The 22,251-nt window shown below is 34.7% G+C and overlaps 1 protein-coding gene and 1 long non-coding RNA gene across 2 annotated transcripts; one reads left to right on the top strand and one right to left on the bottom strand.

Moving 5' to 3' along the window:
* Positions 1 to 8,614: 8,614 nt before the first annotated feature.
* On the top strand, positions 8,615 to 13,101 carry LOC131157864 (serine/threonine-protein kinase PBL34-like). The gene is made up of 6 exons (XM_058112291.1): positions 8,615 to 8,990; positions 10,041 to 10,360; positions 10,464 to 10,599; positions 11,140 to 11,273; positions 11,354 to 11,477; positions 12,293 to 13,101. Exons 1-6 carry the CDS (start codon positions 8,870 to 8,872, stop codon positions 12,745 to 12,747), a joined length of 1,290 nt encoding a protein of 429 aa, XP_057968274.1. The 5' UTR covers positions 8,615 to 8,869; the 3' UTR covers positions 12,748 to 13,101.
* Positions 13,102 to 17,439: 4,338 nt separating this feature from the next.
* On the bottom strand, positions 17,440 to 21,952 carry LOC131157865 (uncharacterized). Its single transcript, XR_009137337.1, has 2 exons — positions 21,321 to 21,952; positions 17,440 to 18,392 (listed from the first exon to the last, which is right to left on the bottom strand). It is a non-coding gene; the product is annotated as an uncharacterized LOC131157865 (long non-coding RNA).
* Between the last annotated feature and the right edge of the window lie 299 nt (positions 21,953 to 22,251).

The raw sequence follows: 22,251 nt of genomic DNA, 5'->3' as shown, positions 1-22,251 counted from the left end.
TTGTAATTAAGTTATGAAGTCAATGACCCGGCCGGCCGACCCTATAGGGAAGTTGTTGATTTTATAATTTAGTTAGCATGATAAAGTAAATTTATCAATGTGATTAGGTTGCCCTAATACCCTTAGGATAATGGGTAAATTTTTGTTATATTGATTAAATTTATTCGTATTACTAGTAAATTCATGCGTTTTGTAACCTTGGCCCCATAGGAAGGTAGAGTTTACTATATAAAGTTTTAATATTTTATTTAATAACATTAAAGTCATTTCTGAAATATTAAACTCTGCTCCCAACATGCATTGGAAATGGAGCAGATGAAAGACATTCCTTATGCATCTACTGTGGGAAGTTTAATGTATGCTCAGGTTTGCACTAGACCTGACATAAGCTTTGTCGTTGGATTGTTGGGTTGCTACCAGCGTAACCAGCCTCAGATTGTTAGTCGTCCCAACCCCAAGAGTATATAGTCTAGAGGGGGGGGGGTGAATAGACTCTTTTCACGAAATACGTATTTTTCTACAGAATAAAAACTTTTGGCAAGAAACAAGAAATTATATCACAATATAAATATAAATCATGCACAAGATATAAAATAAAGAGTGTAAGGGAAAGAAAGAATAACACCAGTATTTTTATGTGGTTTGGCACCAAACCTACATCCACGCCTTAGCACCTACTCAAGGATTCAACAATCTACTAAGGATACTCCTTCACCGGCGAAAAATCCGTACAACTCGAGAACAAATCCCTACTGTGCTCACCAAGAGCCTTCACTTTGATTCACAAAGAACCTTACAACAATGGTTCACAAAGAACCTTACAAGAGATTGGAAATACAAATTAATGCTTCTTAAATGAGCCAATATGAAATACAACCAAATCCTCACTCTATTCTCTCAAGGAATGAATCTTACAAGATAAGTGAGTAAGATAGGATTGAGCACTTGTGAAGAGTAACTAAAATGCAAAGTGCAAAGTGCTTAGGTTTTGGATAAAATGATATTTTTCACAAATATGATCAACAATGCTCAAAACCATGTTAATACAAGTCTAATAGCTTGCATTATAGCCCAAGGGCCAAAGGAGTCATTAATTAACCGTTGGAGGGAAGAAAAATTATTTTATTTGGTAAACTAGCCATTTTCCACCTGTTGGAGTGGTTCTGCCCGTTGGACTCGTTAACGAGCGCCTGCTCTCGTCGACGAATCACACACTACAACTTGTCGATGAATCCCCTGTGTTTGTCAATGAATGCCCTGAGTTAGAAAAAGTCATCAACATGAAAGTTGTGGCATTTTGTCTTAGCTTTCCAGGGACACACCAAGATCATCCTCTTTGGACTTTTCTAGCAAAAGTTATTCCCAAAATACCTAAAGGTGTTCAAGACTTAAGGCTGCACTACGGTAGTGACGATTGCTTTGTTTTTCCTTGTCAAAAGGTGTTTTATTGACTCAAAATACTCTTGGACAAAAGTATATGAAATATATTAAGTCTAATAAAGATTAAAACTTGTCCAAATGAGTTTCCTTTTGAATATAAGATATATTGATTAATAAAACACGTTTGAAAACCCATTTTCATATCTTATACGCTTAGTATGTCATTTTATAAATATACTTGACTTTCTTTAAACCTTTAGGACATAAAACTTGTTTTAACATAATCAAGACTAAGTATAAAAATGTTCTTAAAACTAAGATATTAAAAACTTGTCCCTTTGAAAATATATTTGAGTTTTAGGATTTATTTGACAAACTTTTGTTTTAACTTAGAAAACTATGAATATTGAGTTTGTGACTTTAGTGCAATCCTATATACTCATGTGTCCTAGTATGTATACATTTGCTCAACTCTTGCTCAGAAATCATGCAAGAAATACACTCGCAAAAGTTACAAGACATACTACCTCACACAACCCTTATTACAAATAATTCTACAATTAAGCTTCATTTGGTTGTGCTTGGGTCCTTCCGAGTACGTGTCCATTTAATCTTTCCTTCTTGACGTCTACTCGGTCCGATATTTGCCTTCGATTCAATAATTCATGTACGAGTACCTGTACCAAAATATGATTTGCAAAGATAGGAAAATACTAGGAACAACATATAGGTCAATACAATCAAAACACATTAAACAATGATGATATAGCCACTAAGGCTAACATTCTCTCCCTTTTTTATGATATCTAACCTATTATTAATTCACTTAATCTTTGCATTTGTATTTATACTAATCACGGCTTGATATGCAAAGATAATCTTACCTAGAACCACTAAAGGGTTGTTATCATCAAAACAATGCAATTAAACTCACATAGTTTCTAAGGCTAACACTTAGGTTTGCACTAGACCTAGTGTAAGCTTTGCCGTTGGATTGTTGGGTCGCTACCAGCGTAACCTAGGATTCTAACATTGGGTAGGTGCAAAGAAGGTGATGCGATATTTGCAACGAACCAAGGATTACATGTTGACTTACAGACACACTGATTTTTTGGAAGTAATCGGGTATTCAGATTCAGATTTTGCCGGTTGTGTAAACAACAAAAAGTCAACCTCTGGATATATCTTTCTTCTTGCTGAAGGAGTTATATCCTGGAGGAGTGTGAAATAGAAAATTATTGCTACGTCTACTATGTGGGAAGAATTTGTAGCCTGCTATGAAGCATCAACACAAGCCTTGTGGTTAAAAATTTTTATCAATGGTCTCAAAATTGTTGATTCTATAGAAAGACCGATAATGATTCTCTGTGATAATTCTACTGCAGTGTTCTTTTCTAAAAACAATATAAGTGGAAGCAGAAGCAAGCATATCAACATAAAGTATCTTAGTGTGAGAAAGTATATCAAGAAAAAATTGGTTACAATTGAACACAACACTACAGACTTGATGATTGCAGATCTAATGACCAAAGGTTTACCGGTCATGCAGTTTAAGGGTCATATGGATAATATGGGCCTTTGTGACATTTAATTTTTCCTTTTCTTGTACTCATTAACATTTTGTCACACAGAGAGTTATTTTGATGAATTATTCAATTTTACGCGTATAAAGATAAATTCATCATATCCATAAGGTTGGACCTGAATGAGGTTGATCATTCATAAAGTTTTTCCTAAAGTGCTTACTTATGAAGTATTATGCATTGTAACACATAGAAGGGAATACTTGATAAATAAAGCTCTACCGCTATGGTTCCTTGTGTAGTATGACTTAAGTGAGTGGGAGCAATCACAATAAAGATTATGTGCATGCAATTAAAGTTATATCATGACTCATTTAGATAAAGATCTGTGTTATGTGAACCAAGTGGGATGTAAGAAATATTTATATTATTTTATAAATATTCCCTTAAAGTGATTCACATTTCACATTTATTTTATGGTTCCAATAACCACATTAAGTGATAGTTGTGATTGTTTACATTCCACATTAAGTGCACTTTGTGGTTATTTATCTAATGAGTGCATGAATTAATAGTCTTATTAGTGATAAAGTTACAAATTCTTTATATTTGTTCCTTGATGGATGAAACTAATGAGGGAGCTCAAAAATCATAAGAGTTATGTGAAGGGTCCCTAGTCTTGCCTATAAAAGGGTATGTGTATTCCATCAATCTATCCCATCAAGTCTAAGGTTAAAACTAGAAGACACTTCATAAAATTATAGTTCTCTTTTTCTAGAGATTGAAGTAGCTCTTAGTAGTATATTTACAAGTCAAGCATAATGGATGGAGGTACAAATTTCTTCCGCTGCTTATGTTTTAATATGTTATTCTATTTGATATTCTTTCAGTTATCTTTTAATATTTCAAATTTATTTTAATACGTACCCTTTTTATGTTCTCGCGTCAAATATAAAATATTTAGTAATTAAATTTATATAAAACAAACTAGTCACAATACAAAGATTTTCTTAACATTTGTCTTACATTATTTAATATTTTTACTAAAAATATTATATATTAATTTTTATTATTTCTTTTATCTTGATTCCTTCCATCATAAAATCTCAATTTTATCAAAGACCAAAATTATCTTCTCCTAATATGTTTGAAATTAAAATTATTAAAATAGTATGTTGTGTTCTTCCTAAGAAAATTATTTTTGAAAAGAAAAACCAAGAAGACCAACTTACCTTAATTAAAAATATTAAATTAAAAAATTATAAGGAGGTTGTAAAATTCTAGTCAATTTATTAATGCACAGTTCCAAATATTAATTATCTTATTTATTATGTTGCAAAGTAATTAAATATTGGAATTTACAAAAATTATTAAATCAATTACTATTAATAGCTGTATAAAATATTCTTTCACCTACTATTACTAGTTACATAAAATATCAATCTAATCTCATCAATGTTTCAAAAATTAAATTAGAAGTTTATTGCAATGTCAAAAAACACTAACAAATTTTATTAATTATTTTATTTATTATTTCATAAATCAGTTCGTTTTATTAATGACAGTTGTTTAATGATTTAGTTTCTGTTAAATTATTAAGTTAATAATTAAATCTCGAGGGGTATTGGTAGTTTTCAAAATTTTAGAGGTGAAATATCATACTTGAAAAATTTAGGAAATATTGTTGAGTTCTAACCTTTATTTTATTAGGTTATATATTAGTTGTTTGCATATAACATCGGATAATATAACATTTAAACTTAAAGGGAAAGTCGAGCATACCCTGAGATTATCAGAATAACTTTCCAAATACATTTAAGTCCTAAAAATAAAAGTTTTGAATGTTTGAGGTAATCACGAATAAGTATACCATTTTTTTCTAATAATGTGAGTTCCTTTGATTTTTTTTTTTTTTTATTACATAGGAACTCCAACCACCAACAAGCCCTTCAGACCCCTTGGTGCGGCACCAAACCTACGGATCAACGTCCTCCCGCTAGGTCTCGTTGATTAGGTAAAGTCCGAAATGCAGATCCGACTTCCGTGCATCAGTTGGACATTTAGCCAACCCGACCCCTAGGACACATCTCCATTACCATCCACGGTCCCCGTTGGCTCACAGAAAACTCTCACCATCCACGGTCTCCGCTGGCTCACAAAGCGAACTCTCACCATCCACGGTCCCCGTTGGCTCACAAAGTAAATTCTCACCATCCACAGGTAACGATGGCTCCGTGAGTGTATCTACTTGGAATTGAACCCCCGATGCTCCTTCTTAAGTGCTGATGTTTTTCCACCGCGCCATGCCCATGGGGGCGAGTTCCTTTGATTTAGCCATATATATTGTTAACTTTTTAAGTCCTATCTCGTTTTTTATAATAACAAATACAATGTATTTAATGTCTGTCAAGTTTGTGTATAAGCACATATTAGTAAGATCATTTGATGACACGTGAAGATTTGAAGACTAAAGACCCAGAAGATTTATTTTGTATTGTAATTCATATCATGTTTAATTTAGGTATGTAATAGTAAAGTAGGATTGGTCTGTAATAATTGATGTGCATCGTGCATGTAGGAACTTATAAGCTCAAAACCAGATTGACCTTAGGGATTGGTCGACAGACGCCAAGTTTTTTATGCTAAGTTAAATAGCTTCAAAAAACCTTAGAAAGACCTTAAGTCTATGCACAAGCACATAAGATGTCTCCAAAATCAATTAACATATCAGGAGAATTAATTGAAATGAAAATGAACATAAAGGGCAAAACTGTGAGGTTTTGGGCGATCGAATCCCGGGTGTTCAAAACACCTCGGGCGACCGAACCCTTGACGAGTCAACTTGTTGACTTGGGTCTCAGATGACTAAACCATTTTGAATGTACCGCCCACGGGCAATTGAACCTTGTTTTTAACTTTTCTCACCAACTCGGCAGCCCAAACTTCACGTTCAAAATTGTCTCGGGCTACCGAACACATGGATTCAGTAGACCGAACTCAAGACCAAGCACCTGAATCTCAGATAGTGTGGAAATTGCCTTGGTTCAGCAAACCGAACCCATGCTCAGGTGACCAAACTTCAAAAACTAACTTTTTTCATTGTCTCTGCTCGGGCAACCGAACCGTGATTCAGTCACCCGAAACTCTCTGGTTGTTTTATATTTTTACCACGGTTAAGCACGGTTAAACATGGTTAATTTTATTAAATGATTTTAGAATAATTTTAATAATACCCTACATGTCCTTAACGGTTATAATTTGCCCTACTTCTATATATAGGGACTCATTTATGAAAATTAGCATAAAATTAGCAAGATCGTTAGTGAAAAATCCTCTCAAATTCAACTAGCCTATTTTGCCTATACTATTTCAAATACTCTTATACACTCCTTTCTTTGATCAATCCAAGTATTGTGAGAGTTCTTACTGTGCTAGTCCTCTATTGTAAATTGCTTAATACTCTCATTTGTACTATTGTTGATTGTTATTGATTTTGGAGAGTTAAGCAAGAGTTTTTTCACATATTTAACTTGATAAATCTTGTGTTGGGAAAAACTCATTAACTTGAGGATCTTTGTATTGTTATTGCAAGATTTCTTAAGTAATAATTTTTGTGTGCAAATTATTTTACAAGTTATAGTTCAAACAACTCTTATGCGCTCTTATTTCATTGAGGAAAATATTTTTGAGTTAGTTTGAATATTTTAATCAGCATCTTTGAAAACCTAATCTAATCTTGAGATTCGTTACATCTTGTTTCAAAGAAATAACTTATTTGTACACTCTTAAGCATATTTGAGATTATACATTGTTGAGTGTTGTTTGCACAAAATCACATCATCGAGCTTACAATTCATATATTGTTGATATGTGATTGATTGATTGATGCTGATACAAATCTGCTTGTGTAAGAAGCATTTTCGTGTACGTAAATTTCATATCTGTTGTATTCTAGACGTGGGCCTGAAGAGGGAGACTAGTCGTGTGGAATAGTCTCAGATTGGCTTAAACACAGTTAGGAAAGTTAGGTGCACCATCCTGGTAAGCTGCGATTGTAGGTTGAGGTCAACCCTGTGAATTGACCTGGTTGTAACCGGTGCCGCTCCACTCGTTAAGTGAGCATTAGTGGAATCCTCGGCCTTGTGAGTTAGAGGTGGGGACGTAGGCATAGTTGGCTGAACCCCAATAACATATCATGTGTGCACTTTACTTTTTCGTAATTTTTTTATACGTGTATATTATTTTATGAATGTCGCGCATGATTTAATTTTCGCATATTATTTGCGCATTTGGGTTTATATGTATATAGAAAGACCTTAAGTTGTGAAATACTATTATTGGATTAACTAAATTTAAGAATAAATTTTAAATACCTAATTCATCCCCCCTCTTAGGAATACACCAAGGCTAACATATATATATAACCTAACGTTCTTTTAATGGAAAAGAAAAATCGTCTATTTATCTTAATTCTTAAATTTGTTTGTGTTTTTTTGACCTACACATTAAATTATTTTTGAATATATAACTGAACATTCTTTGAATGGTAAAGAAAAATCTTCTACTTATCATAAATTCGTTTGCATTTTTTTAGCATAGAAATTAAACTAGTTTTTGGGTATATAACTTAATATTCTTTGAATGGAAAAGAAAAATCTTCCATTTATCATAAATATGTTTGCATTTTTTTGGCATACACAATTAATTAATTTTCATTCTTCAAATCAAAAAGAAAAATATTTTATTTATCATAATTTTGTTTGCAATTTTTTGGCATACACATTGAATTACTTTTGAACTCTACAATGATATAATAAAAGGGGCATGATTTTTATTAATGAGACATGAAATAGTAGTTCGATTTCTCATTGAGGCATTGCGTCGATTAATTATCATGGGTGTGTCAATGGGCGGATGACTTTTACCCCCTCAAGTTTGGTACAATACCTTAATGTATAAAGTAGTGCGATGATGGCTGTAGTATCGGATTATCAATATATATATATATAAATATAATGATAAATAAATTTATTTAAATATCCTATGATAATTAGTTTTGTTTGATTAAAATATGTGTTATGAATAAGAAATTAAGAGTTTCCACTGACTTCAAGTTATGATTCCATCATTGTTCCTGATGCTATATAAGAATTTTTACTATATAATTTCAAAATTAATATATAAGATTTTTTGTCTATATCATATAATATTCTAAATGTATTTTAATTACAGACACTTTAATGTCCTCACACCAAATAAAAAATATTTAATAATTAAATTTATATAAGACAAACTCTAATCACAATATAAAGATTTTCTTCACATTTTTCTTATGTTATTTAATATTTTTTGCAATAAATATTATATATATAAAATTTTATTATGTTTTTTTATCTTGATTTCTTCCATCATAAAATCCCAATTTTGATGTGTATGAACTTAAAATTATTAAAATAGTATATTATGTTTTTCCTAACAAAATTCTTTTAGAAAAAATAACAAGCAGCCATAATGAATTAATTAATTATTGTGAATTAATTAATTAATTAATTAGATACATAATAGATATTGCAACCATTTTGAACTCTTGATGGGCTCTAAACGCCAAAAAACATTCTTATTCTTTGTCTTTTTGGTAATTTTGGGAATTTAGAGAGAGAGAGAGAGAAACAGGGGAGAGTGAGAGCGAGGGAGCGACCCCTCCGCCACAGAAAAGGTGGTGGAAAAAGTTCTTTTTGTACACAATGCGATGATGGTGATGATGATACCTGCAATCTCCAACAGGAAGAGAGGAATTCACCTCTCTCTCTCTCTCTCTCTCTCTCTCTCTCTCATCTCTTCTCTTCTCTTTTGCACCTATTCTTTCTCTCTCCTCATATCCATGGCAAATCTCTTCTTGGTCTCATCCATGCTCGTCCCCAGCAATTATAGTGACAACCCATGAAAGGCAGACCCAGTGAAAAGCCATGGAGAAGAGTTGCGGGTGCTTGCCTCTTCTTAGATTCAGCATTAGGGGCACCTGCAAGCCCTCTGCTTCCAAAGACTCTCCCAACACCATCCCTCGAACCAGTCTTGTCTATGATGCAGGTATTGTTCTTATTATAGTTGTCGTTGTTGTTGGATGGCTTTGATCCTCAAGCTTCTGTTTCTATATTGAGATTTTTCATGTGGGTTTTCTGCAATTCTGAATCAACAATTTGTCAAATCTTCAGGTTTTCCTTATGTTACTTGAAATGGGTCTCCCTATGTTCTTATTTTCTCTGTAAATTTGTTCTTTTCTGTAATCTGGATTTGTGTATTCTCTCTCTCTCTCTCTCTCTCTCTGTATGAGTGTGAAAATTCTTTGCGTTTTTAGTCATAATCTAAATTGCAACAGGTTTAATACTCGGCTCCCCTGTGTCTTGTCGGCATGGAACCTATTAATTTTGAATTGTTTAGGACAATCACAAAAAGCTTCTTCATGATTTGAGATTTTGAAATACCAGTGATTTGATCAAGAGATCTCAAACTGGGATTCCTTTGATGACTTTTTAGATGCTTCCACCCAGATTGCTTGAGTTCTAGCTATCAGTACATCTAAATTTTGCCTTCTGTTTTTGCAGCAAATACGTAACAATTTAGATTTTACTGGATTTTTTTTTCCCTAATAGCCATATCCTTATTTCTTCAGTTTTCCATCTTCTAGTCAATCTCTTTGCATGAGTACTTCGTTCCACTTGTCTTCAATGAGATTATATATTTCTTCTAATAATGACTTCCCGAGTTGTTCGCCATATTCATTCTAAACTTAACATCTAGTGCCACTGGGAAGTGCTTCTTTTCTTTTGTTTTCCTCTCCCTTTTTTTGACACAGATTCCACACCAATTAAAATGTAAAATTTTCCATTTTCACATAAATCGTGTTATGGTGCTGTTCATTGATTTCAAAAATTGAGCGAAACTAGGATTTATAGTACTTGGTGTCTGAAATCGTTGAAAATATGTGTACTTAGTCTTGTGCAGAGAGATTTCACGCGGATTAAAATGTTGAACTCCCCATTTTCACTGAAATCATGTTATGGTGCTGTTCATTGATTTCGAAAATTGAGCAGAACAAGGATTTATAGTACTTATGTCTTGAGTACTCTGTCAATGCAGCTAGTGAAACAAGATATCTAAATGCTAGCAACCGAGAACTCTATGCTGCCAATGAAGCTCAGCTTTCCTCAGATAATCCTGATCCACCTCAATCAGAAAACAAAGCCGTTTGCCCTCTGCTTCAGTTCACATTTCAGGAGCTCAAATCAGCAACTGGTAATTTCAGACCCGATAGTATCCTGGGGGAGGGTGGATTTGGTTACGTATTCAAAGGATGGATAGAAGCGAATGGGACAGCACCGGCTAAACCCGGGTCAGGGATTACTGTAGCAGTGAAAAGTTTAAAGCCAGATGGACTTCAGGGACATAGAGAGTGGGTGGTTAGTATATTATCTGCTTTATGTTTGTTGATTACTATCGATGAGGAACTATTGAGACGATGCTAAAATGGTGGATGTAAACAATGAAAATTTTGTAATGCAGGCTGAAGTTGACTTCCTTGGACAGCTTCATCATCCTAATCTTGTTAAGCTTATTGGGTACTGCATTGAAGATGATCAGCGTCTGCTTGTTTATGAATTTATGACCCGTGGAAGCCTTGAAAACCATCTTTTTAGAAGTGAGTGCAGACTTTTCCTTGTTCTATTTCCCATCTTGCTTGAATTTCTATAACATGAATGCCCCTGAAATTACCGTTGAGCACATTTTGCTCACAAATCTGCTTGACATTTATTACAAATGTATGGAGATGCAAGTTTTCCTCATGGATGACACATCAAATTCTATCCATTTCTTAAAGGAATTTATGCTGACATTTACACTGAAGCTATGCCGCTATGTCACCATATGCCCTACTCAATGGATAACAATCTGTAGACAGATCTGATAATACGATAGATGTTTTCTCAAATATTTTGCACTTAATGGTGGACCATGCAATGTCTTCTTTCAGTAGGTTTAGTGGAATAATATTTCATATATTTCCTCAATTTCTAGTAATGCATTGCATGTAGCTGCAGGCCTTAAAATCAGTATATAAGGCTAGTATCACTTGCCTTCTCTTAAAAATTAATGACTGGTTTTTTTTTTTTCTTTAAAAAATGCAAGTTTAATTTCTTTTTTTATCATACCGATGTTGATGTCATTGAAATTTTTGAAGGGACCATACCACTTCCATGGTCCAGCAGGATTAAAATTGCACTTGGTGCAGCTAAAGGATTGGCCTTTCTTCATGGAGGTCCTGAACCTGTCATATATAGGGACTTTAAGACATCCAACATTTTGCTTGATTCGGTATGTTGGTGTAAATATTGATCAATAATATGTGGAATGATTTGTTTTATTGGCACTAATAATATTGAATTTCCTTGTAGGAATATAATGCAAAGCTTTCAGATTTTGGTCTGGCAAAAGCTGGTCCCCGAGGAGACAAAACACACGTGTCTACCAGGGTTGTCGGCACATATGGCTATGCTGCTCCAGAGTATATGATGACTGGTAATTATCCATTGAAGCCTTCTACAAGTAAATCAAGTATGTGCATAGCATCTGTTTGAGTAGGCATCAGGATTCATTGGATTATGAAACATGCTTGCCTCTTCCAAAGTTTTTTCTAATTTTTATTTTTTAGAACTAAAATTCAGAAAGGTGCCTTTTGGCAATTTTCTTATTCTATCACGGTTCTTAATTCATTTCAACCCACAAGTTGGTCCTGGCACCAGAATGTGATTAAAAAAAATAAAATATCTTCATAATAAATGGAAGTGTCATGAGGAGCATACTTACCTAAAACTATGAGAAGCCCGACAGGCTCTGCAAATGAGGAATTATTTCATTCTCACACTTTTGAGGTGCCTTAGATTCAGCTCTGTCTCTCATGCATGCTCGCTTATATGCAAGACAAGGAGGTGGAAAGGGGGAGAATGGTTTTTATGTTGTGTTTGGTAGCTTAAGTTGAAGCCGAGTAATCATGCTTAGAATCACTCTATGTTTGATACATGTGCATTCCTATGAAAATTTGAAATATACCCACACACGACGGTTCGTATTAATTCAATCATGATGATTCTCGTAATTGGTAAACTACATTTGTCAAATCCAATCATGATGATTTTCATATTTGGTAATTTACATTCTTTTAACTATCTTCTGGCAGATGCTGCACTGTTTAAAGTTTTGTGTTTGCCCAGTTAAGATGCCTGAGAACGAACTTTTTCTTTAGGGCTTAGATGCTAGTAGTCATTTTGTGTACATGATAACTGAGAAGTATGGCATCTAACAACTTCCTGCACTTTTTGCTCCTCTTTCCCCAGGGCACTTGACATCTAAGAGTGATGTTTACAGCTTTGGCGTTGTGCTGCTTGAGATATTAACAGGTAGAAGATCAATGGACAAGAAACGCCCCAGTGGAGAACAGAATCTTGTCACCTGGGCTCGACCATATTTAGCCGATAAGCGAAAGCTTTACCAACTAGTGGATCCTCGCTTGGAACTGAGTTACTCCCTAAAAGGTGTGCAGAAAGTCTCTCAGTTAGCTTACAACTGCCTCACCAGGGATCCAAAATCCCGCCCTTCGATGGATGACGTTGTGAAGTTCCTCACTCCATTACAAGATCTTAATGACCTTGCTATCTTATCTTATCATTCTCGTTCATCCCAGCAAGGGAGACGCAAAAAGAAACCAGAAGGAGCTCAACAACTTGTCTATGGTCAATCCAAAAGCATGAGAGACTCTCCATTGAATACTGGTAAGCAGATTAGGAGATAATGACTAGTTGATTCTTCTCCCTTGATTGGCTCGGCTTTCAAGTGCTACAAAGGTTGGGATGCTGCCTTCACGGACGAATTGTGTGAAGAAAATACTTGGAAGGAAGTTATATAATTTTCAAGCACTTTAGAATTGAGATTCACCTTGAACCAGAAAGACAATGTAAGGTGAAGGTACATCACATTTTTCTTTACTTTAAATCCTTACAGTAGGGTTGATATCTAACCGCCGATATTGGATCGTTCTTTGCGATTTGCCCGTGTTGTAATTGAGATATATCATTGTAAAAAAAAAACCTGCTTTTTTTCAAGATTGCTATTTGCATCTTAATGAATTTCAATGGCTTTTGAGTTTTGAGAATTGCTTTTTTTTTTTGGCTTCTCATGTAATTATAATTGAAGCGTGCTGCTCTAACATGACTCAACTTGTGTCCACTACTCCACTATGACACTGGCACTCTTTTAAAAGCTTTTGTAGGTTGGGAATCTTTGTTTGATCCTTAAATTGGATGGAGAGGTAATGTAGAGGACAGATGTTTTAGAATTCCACCATGAAAGTTTTTAATTAGTGAATAGATCCCTTGTTCCACTACCTTAAGACAGTTCATAGGCTGAGTATGGTCTGCATTCAAAGTGGGCCAACCTCACAACAGAGCAGAATTATTAGGGCACAGACCCAGCCTACCCCAGCCCAGCCTCAACCCCTCCACCGCCCCCGCCCCCCATATGACCTTTAGTCCTTGTCCAGGTGATGTCATCAGATCATTCAGACAGTGGTAGCCCAACATCATGTCCTCAGTGCATACACTTTCAATCAAAGATAGAAAAGGAAAATGATTCACACACAAAATGAATGACCCCATGTTGTGCTTGAGATTGGAATTTCAAGGTTGAATTTGAATTTTTATATAAATTAGGAAAAAAATATATTATAAAAATTATATTGAAATTCAGTTAAATTTGCATAAATCTAAATTTAAACTTTAAAAATGTTGTAAGTTATTTTTTGAGCATTTTTGTTACATCTTCACAACTGTTATTTTTCGGTAGCGTGTTAGTTAATCTCGCAAAGATTAAGAGTGGAAGTAAAGAATTTGTATTCTAGTGGAATACCTTAACTAAAATCACAAGTTACTTTTTGACTTGCTATGTCTATTCATGTAAATAAAATTGTTTCAATGCAAAGATTTGATCATTTACAAAAGAAAATGTGGTGTTATCGTAAAACAAATGCAAATGCAATTTTTTATTAGGCTATTCTTGTTTTGTTTTATGTTAAATGGAGTAATACAAACTTTTACGCCACTGACTTCTTTATATATTATTGTATTTCTATAAAATGTTTATTGCACACTCATATTATTCAACTTATGTAGATAGATAATTTGTGAACTAAATGTAACCTTAATCTTTGGATCTGGCCGCTGAATTATTAAAGACGCATTTGTTTTATGGACAACATTTGTAGAACTGTAATACACTAAATAATATATAGGATTAGACTAATCATGGCCCATGTTTTGGTCGTAAACTATACAAGGGCAAGCTAATCAAAAATTGAAAACAAATAAATAAATAAAAATGAAGTTCATAATATCCATAACATGAAAAGAAAAAAACATAACTGATGTAAAATGGAAGAAGAAAACGAAAAATTTAAAAATAAAGGGAAACAAAGTTGGATTGAAAACTCTACTACTTCATTGATAAGGAAATGACAATTACATAGGTTAAAAACAAATGGTTACAAGCACAAAAATAGGCACCACTAACATCACGTTACTACTAATATCATGCTAAACAACTCTTAGGCACCACTAACATCATGCTAAACAACTTCTAGGCATCACTAAAATCATGCTAAACAACTTTTAGGCATCACTAACATCATGCTACCACTAACATCATGATAAATAATTTTTAGGCACCACTAACATCATGCTAACTAACTCCTACAAACTAGATAGAAAATAAAACACATTTACTGTTATTAATTTATTCAACAATAACAAGAAGAAAGGAAGAAAAATGGAGGGCAATACAATTCTTTTTTGTTTAGCCACTGGCCTCATACCAACTCTCAACTCTCAATAGCTTACCTAGTCTACAGAAGAAAAAAGGTTTAGAAAAATGATTCATCCAAGTTCAAGTGGATGAGGTTATTAGGGAAGTTGTAATATAAAGTTTTGATTTATGCAAAGTAAGCCCTAAATTTCAAAGTTATGTATGGTATGAAAGAAAGAAAAGAGAATGAACTAAAAAGGCACAATAAAATATTAAAAAGAAAAAGAATTTTTCCTGTTATTTGGTAGAACAAGAAAACAGAAGAAAAGAAACCATTAGTCAAATTAAAAGTAGTGATTTTAGCCAATCAAATTGGTGGGTACCCTTTTTTTCATTTTTTTAAAATTCCTTTTGTCCCTTATCTTTTCACCGCGTCAAACAAACATCGGGAAAAAAAAAAAAAAAATTTTTTTTTCACTCGCTTTTCCCACCTCTTTATTTTCTTAAATTTCCTTCTACAAAATACAGCATAATTTTCAAAGCTGAACTGATTGTACACCAACTTAAAGCATAAGCATTTATCACGTTTAAATTTTTGAATTCACCAATCATTCAGAATAATGGAGTTCAATCTGCAAGATCAAGCCAACAAATCCAAGACTCTGACCCATTAAAAAAACTATTCAGATTTGGTATTGCATCATTTTGCAGTGGACTAATGCCAAATAGAGAGAGAGGGAGAGAGAGAGAGAGAGAGAGAGAGAGAGAAGATTTGGTATAAAATATAATGAGCAAGCCCCATATTGCTTTGTTCTGTCCAATTGCAGAGCATGAGTAGGGTTCAGGGTTTAAGGGCTCATATATATACATGGAAAGTCATTGCGGCTTTCGAGTAGGCATGGTTCTGATGTCCATTAGGGTTTAAGCATAGTCAAATTCTGCTATTATTTCCCAACCAGATGACCAATTAATGTAGTAGGCTCTTGACGGCAAAAGCTCATTTTCCATTATTGCTTCCCACATGCTTCAAAAACATAAACCCTTTTCCCATTATTTCATACCACATGCTTTTAGCAACAAAAAAACACACATCAAACTTGTTCTTCGGCGAAATCAAAGGCAAACTTTATGAAGTAAATGAAACACTGAAAACAAAAGCAAAAACAGAGAACACGTGCTTTCAAGTTGACTAGAATTTTTTTTTTTTTTTTTTGAAATAAAGGCCACATTGGCTCCAAAAATACAAACCACATGATATTTTAAATGTATTAAATAAGATTTTTTACTCCTTAATTTTTACTTTACAAGAAGAGAAGAAAAAAAGAGAAAAGGGCAAATTCTTAATCCGAACCTTTATTCCTCTACCACTTTTCGGGGGTTAAACTTATTGTTAACTAGGCCTAGACCAAGTTTTTTTAACGAGGGGATTAAATTAACGGTTTCATAATTTTTCATTAATACTAATTAATATAATTATAGATGGCCAATATTTTAGTGTATATCAATGGAGGGAAAGGAATAAATAAGGTACCAAATTTATGCTTTTTAAATAGAGAATGGGGTCCAAGACAACTGTTTTAAAAATTAGAACTAAAAATTAACACCAATTCTAATGGCCAATGACACTCTCAATTGACCATAAAAAAATAATAATTAGTTTTTTAACATATTTATATTTTTTATCATTTAATATTCTTAAAGCAAATCACTTAAATTATAAGTCAATTACAAGAATGATCTCCACATATAAAGGTGTCGAGACAAATAAATCCTTGCCCGCTTAAACAGGCTTAGATTTTGGAAAGGAGGCCCATTAAAGCGCGGACCAACGTTTCGGCATTCAAAATTTTCACTGTTTCTTTTTAGTTCTAATTTTTCTCTTTGTAGACTTCTTCACCTCTATTGTTTTTATATTCCTCTCTCTAAATATATTTTTTTTCTCAAAAAATAAAAAAGATCTAAAATCAGCCAACTTTAAATTGAGTTTCAAACTTGAGATTTTTAAGTCAAATTATATTTTGAGTCCCACTCCAATACACCTGCTTGGTGCCAACAGCTGCGGCAATACAAAGGATGCAAACGTTATCCGAAATGATGAGATAATTGATAGGCGAGGCGGTTTGATTCTTCTTGCCCCAGCCCTAATAGCTGTTTTAGTATACAATGACTCAGGTGAGGGAGAGGAACTCCTCTAATTCATAGAGGCTCGTGTCCTGTATACAAACACTCGCAAGTTGCAACTACCATATTGTAAATGGTTAAGCCAAACGAAAATCATCTGAGCTTCAATGTTTCTAATGTTCTATTCTAGCAGCTGCAATCTCAATCTCTCTCTCTCTCTCTCTCTCTACAATACAACAAAAGAAGGAACACAAAAATGAAAGAAAAATAAGGCAAGCAAGAATGTCAAAAATATTTACATCAAGCTAAATCTGGCTCATAATCAAAATTCCCCACAAGTTAACTATCCAAGCAAAGTGACTCAGAACAGAGCATCATTTTCCCGACCACTCTTTCGACTAGGGGACCACTCTTTCTACTAGGAGGGTCAAGCTTACTCACAAGTTATTTAGACTCAACTCATCCCCTACCTCAATCGCCTCGATTTTACTCCGAGTATTTTACTATGTCGACTAGACTAGACTTGACTCGACTCGAATACTTTCCACTATCTCAAGGACTTGGAACCTATTCAACGACTGGCCTTAGGTCCAGTTTTCATTATTTGCAAAGCTTCAACAATTTTAATAAAAAGGAGACCCAGCAAACTTCCCAGGCTCCAATTGAACAAATTGAGACAACCATAACCATTGGGAGTAAATATCAGAAATATTAACATCGAAGCAAATCTGACCCCTAATAAAGTCCCCACAAGGTAACTGTCCTAGGAAAGAATGTTGCTCAGGACAATGGATCCTCCAGTCCAAACATCTAAGTTCAAAATAAAGGGGGAAAAATATCCCCAAGAACAGAGCAAGTCTTATCTTCAATTGTTTACCCTAGTCTTGGATACCCTCCCATATAAACGCTCGCAGTTTTCTCCTAACCTTGACCTCTCACAATTACAATTTAGCTGCCCAGAAGCAACCCTTTCCAAACAATTTGGCAAATTGGATTCTTTAAGCTCTGCAAAATCCCAAATCCCACCCTCAAAATAACCCACTTGTTTGTCCTCATCAGCATCATTTTCCTCTATCTGCCCTCTCTCCGGTGTCTCTGGGGACTGGAACCTGATAATGGCCTGACCATGGGTCCAGTTTTCATTATTTGCAAGGCTTCGACATTCTTAACATACGAAAGGGAGCCACATTATCCATGCCACACAAGGTTGATCAACAAGAACCCAGCAGAATTCTCAGGCACCAACTGAACAGATTGACATAATTATAACCATGCAATAAAGATCACTTTCCTGGATCATTGTTGATTCCCCAAAAAAATCCAGCAATTCGGCAAGGTCAGTCTTAAGTCATCCAAGGCTTCTGAGCATGGATACATAACCACTGGAAAACAAACTTTGTTTTATTACCATGAAAGCCACACAAATTCTTACATCGCATCCTGCTCAAAAGCAGCACTTCGATTTTTCGTTCGTCTCCTTGCGTGATTGTAGTTGATTGACTGATGATGGGTAAAGTGAAGCTGTTGATACAGAATCGAGCAATTAGCAGGGCATAATAAACAGAGTGCTTGGTGCTAAGTAAGCAAGCATAAAAGAAGCTGTAAAAGAAAATATGCAAAAATAAAAAGGAAAAAAAAAAATCAAGCCTATCAAGCTCATCCTTTATTTTTTTTCTTTTGGGGGGCAGGGGGGGATAGAAGCTGCTCCACCACACCTCCTTACTGACACGCTGCAACCTCCTCCTCCACCACTATCACCACCCCCAACTCCCAAAGAACCTCCCTAGTCGCACAATGATTAATTCCCAAAAACAGCATTACAATGCCCCACTTGCAGTCACAATTGCCAACTCACCAACTATGTCGTACCATCACTACAACCCCGCTACTATTACCACATTCATCATATACCAATGCTTGTCTTCGCCACCCCAGTCCCTCTAATGAGTAAAGCCTGCGTTTTTTATTGCCTCTCGTAGTGTATTTTACACGTGTCCTGCATACCTAACACCAGTGTTAACTAATACACTAACATTAGTGTATAGGCACATGGGATGCATGTTCACAATTCACTGCTAGTTACACAACAATGATGATGGGGTAAATGATGCTTTGATGCATGTCCTGTGGGATGACTGTGGCTATGACAACAGTGACAGCATCATATGGGCTTTGTAATGCAGTGATATTTGTAGGTCATGGAGTTGATAGTGGGTTGTAGGGTGGTCATAATGGTAGTGTTACTCGTTAGGCTGGAGAAGGGAAGGGGGTGATGTCATGAAGATGATGAACATGCCACGATAATACAGGTGGTGACAACTAAAAACATCACATGCTTCTTGGACTGAATGTGCAATCAAGCAGGTAAACAAAAAAAAAAAAAGGAACTAGAAACAAATCAGATTTGACAACACACAACATTTAAATTCTATAAATATACTCCTGAATGATATAGAGGCTACATTTCTCACAGTTTCTGTACCATCTATTGCAAAATGAAGCACTCTGGCAAGAGAGGATTAAATGGAAAATAGTTTTAAGTGCAAGTTTAATGCCTTTATTGGGATAAAATGTGCTTTATCCATACAACTAAATCAAGAGGTGACATATTGTCATTGAAAAATGAAATAGTCAATAAAAGATCCTAAATATAATTCCATAATTTCATTTAGAGGTTTAGTTAGGGTAAATGCCAAAATTTAAAACTTCTAGCAATTATGATCAAGGAAGTCTTTTTCAGTAAACACTGTGAATTTAAACCTCTAGAACAATGATATAGAGTGCATTTAATGCAGGTTACAAACTGCCAAATAAATAATTTAGCACCTTTTTGTAGGTGGCAGGTTAGGGAAGATTTTGAGGCATATAGGAAGCACTACTAATCATTCTTGAAGAGTAATATCAATATATAATCGTAGACTCACATGAGATCATTGAAACTATACATACTTATCCGACTCTAGGATTCCCTATTTTCTTCATAAGTTGTTTCCAACTATCAATAAATGAGTATTTTTCATTGATCGACAAAGGAATACCATGATGATCCTGACATTACAAATTCATCTCTCAAAAACATGAATAAAACAATATGGACAGGAAATTGTATTCAAGATCATCCCAAGATGTCCATATCAAATTTAAGCTCTAAAAACTACATGAAATATGCACAGGCAATCATACTCAAGACCCCCCAAGATGTTCATATCAAGTTAAAGCTCTAAAAACTACATGAATATGCGGAGCCAATCATACTCAAGATCCTTCCAAGATGTTCATATTAAGTTAAAGTTCTAAAAACTACATGAAATATGCAGAGACAATCATATTCAAGATCCTCCCACAATGTCCATATCAAGTTAAAGTTCTAAAAACTACAAGAAGTATGCACATTCAATGAGGCAATCATACTCAAGATCCTCCCAAGATGTCCATATCAAGTTAAAATTCTAAAAACTACATGAAATATGCACAGACAATCATACTCAAGATCCTCCCAAGATGTTCATATCAACTTAAAGCTCTAAAAACTACATGAAATATGCAGAGTCAATCATACTCAAGATCCTCCCAAGATGTTCATATCAAGTTAAAGCTCTAAAAACTACATGAAATATGCAGAGTCAATCATACTCAAGATCCTCCCAAGATGTTCATATCAAGTAAGTTCTAAAAACTACATGAAATATGCACAGGCAATCATATTCAAGATCCTCCCACGATGTCCATATCAAGTTAAAGTTCTAAAAACAACATGAAATATGCACAGCCAATCATACTCAAGATCCTCCCAAGAATCGAGATGTCCATATCAAGTTAAAAGTCCTGAAAACTACATGGAATAGAAATTGGCATTAGCAAACAGGCCAAAACACACCATATCCCTAGTTCCAAAATTCCAGATATATGCCTTGACATCAACCAACTTCTGACTCTCATAAGATAAGCAAAAATGACCCCAAACGGGTGACCTACAATCACCAGATCCAAAAAAAAAAAGGTGTTTTGGGGGGGGGGGGGGGTTGTTGTGGGGAAAGAGGGAGAGAATCAAATTTCACAATTTAGTTCCATACCATTGCGGAGAAAAGTAAAGAAATTTCTAACATTGAACATGATTTTTTTACAGGTAATATAGAATCTAATATTTATCATTATCTGATGTGCAAGAAAACAAGAAACTCCAATCTGTTGCACCTTGCCCAATTACTTGTCTATTTCAAAATAAGTTTCGCATTTTTCCTCGGAAATCAAAATCACTTAACAATTAGAAAATCCCAGTTCGGTTTTTCTCCCCAACCTTCAGATCGGCGAATGGTTGTAAAAAATCACAAAAATTTTCTTAGCTAGAATAATCTCCACATTGATTAGTCCAATGGGTCATTAATTCTTCCATCTCACTCTAAGAATTGTCCAATAGCAACCATTTCAATAGTTGGGCAATAAACATACCATGAAATCTTAATTCGCCCCCTCCTTCGAAACCCGTCCGAATATATCCTCCACAGCCTCTTTAAGCTCCGGTACCGACACTGTCCTCGCAACATTAACGTCTGTCACCAAAATCAAAAGCACATAATAACATAAACCCACAGACAAAAATAGTTAAACATATTTGCAACGGAGAGAACCCAGGGACACAATTTCACCCAAGGAAGAGCCATAAAATTTGAGAACAGAGAGCGTAAGGTGCTGCGAGGGGAGCCTGTGGTATGCGAAACTCTGGCGAGCGCCGTTGCTAAAGAAGAGAGAGTGAGAGAGAGAGAGAGAGCACCACCTAGGCGCGACTCCAGCAGATCAAGCCCAATGCCTGGTATATTTTAAGACCCAATCGCTTCGCAACCCTAGCATGCCTTCCTTGGCAATACCCTAATCAAACCCATCATCCTGATCAGTCGTCTCTAAGAAAAAACTAGGGTTTCGTGCGGAACGAGAGAGAGAGAGAGAGAGAGAGAGAGAGTTGCATGTCGGAGGCTTCACGGAGCTCGAATGGAATCCATTTTCTGCGTACTGGAAGCTGGAAAGCTGGCAAACAATCTGTGTGCTATTTGATGCTACATACCCCCGACCCCACTTTCTTCTTTTTTAATTTTTTTTCCCTCTTTCTTTTTAAAAAAATTTCCAAAGATAAAAAACATTAGTGACCTTTTTTTTTTTTTAAAGAGTCAGAAATACTCGCGGTCGGTCCTAAGTTTATTAATAACTGTCACTTATGATGAAAAAATAATGTGAAAACAATATAATAACCAATAAAACCTATATCAATACCAAAATAAAATCAACTAAATATATATCATATGAGTCGTACCCATTTTATTCAATCGATACAAATATTTGATAACTTTAATAAGTTGACTATTATTTATAAACAAATTAATGTTCC

The sequence above is a fragment of the Malania oleifera genome, chromosome 6, assembly GCF_029873635.1.
Source record: "Malania oleifera isolate guangnan ecotype guangnan chromosome 6, ASM2987363v1, whole genome shotgun sequence".
Classification (NCBI taxonomy): domain Eukaryota; kingdom Viridiplantae; phylum Streptophyta; class Magnoliopsida; order Santalales; family Ximeniaceae; genus Malania; species Malania oleifera.
Note: the sequence above shows the minus strand (reverse complement) of the source record. Positions and strands in the feature narration are given on the sequence as shown.

Excerpts from the sequence above, each read along its gene's own strand:
- LOC131157864 (XM_058112291.1), top strand. The coding sequence starts at position 8,870 with ATGGAGAAGAGTTGCGGGTGCTTGCCTCTTCTTAGATTCAGCATTAGG. Across the intron at positions 8,991-10,040 it reads CAGTCTTGTCTATGATGCAG|CTAGTGAAACAAGATATCTA; the intron begins GTATTGTTCTTA and ends CTGTCAATGCAG. Across the intron at positions 11,478-12,292 it reads TCCAGAGTATATGATGACTG|GGCACTTGACATCTAAGAGT; the intron begins GTAATTATCCAT and ends CTCTTTCCCCAG.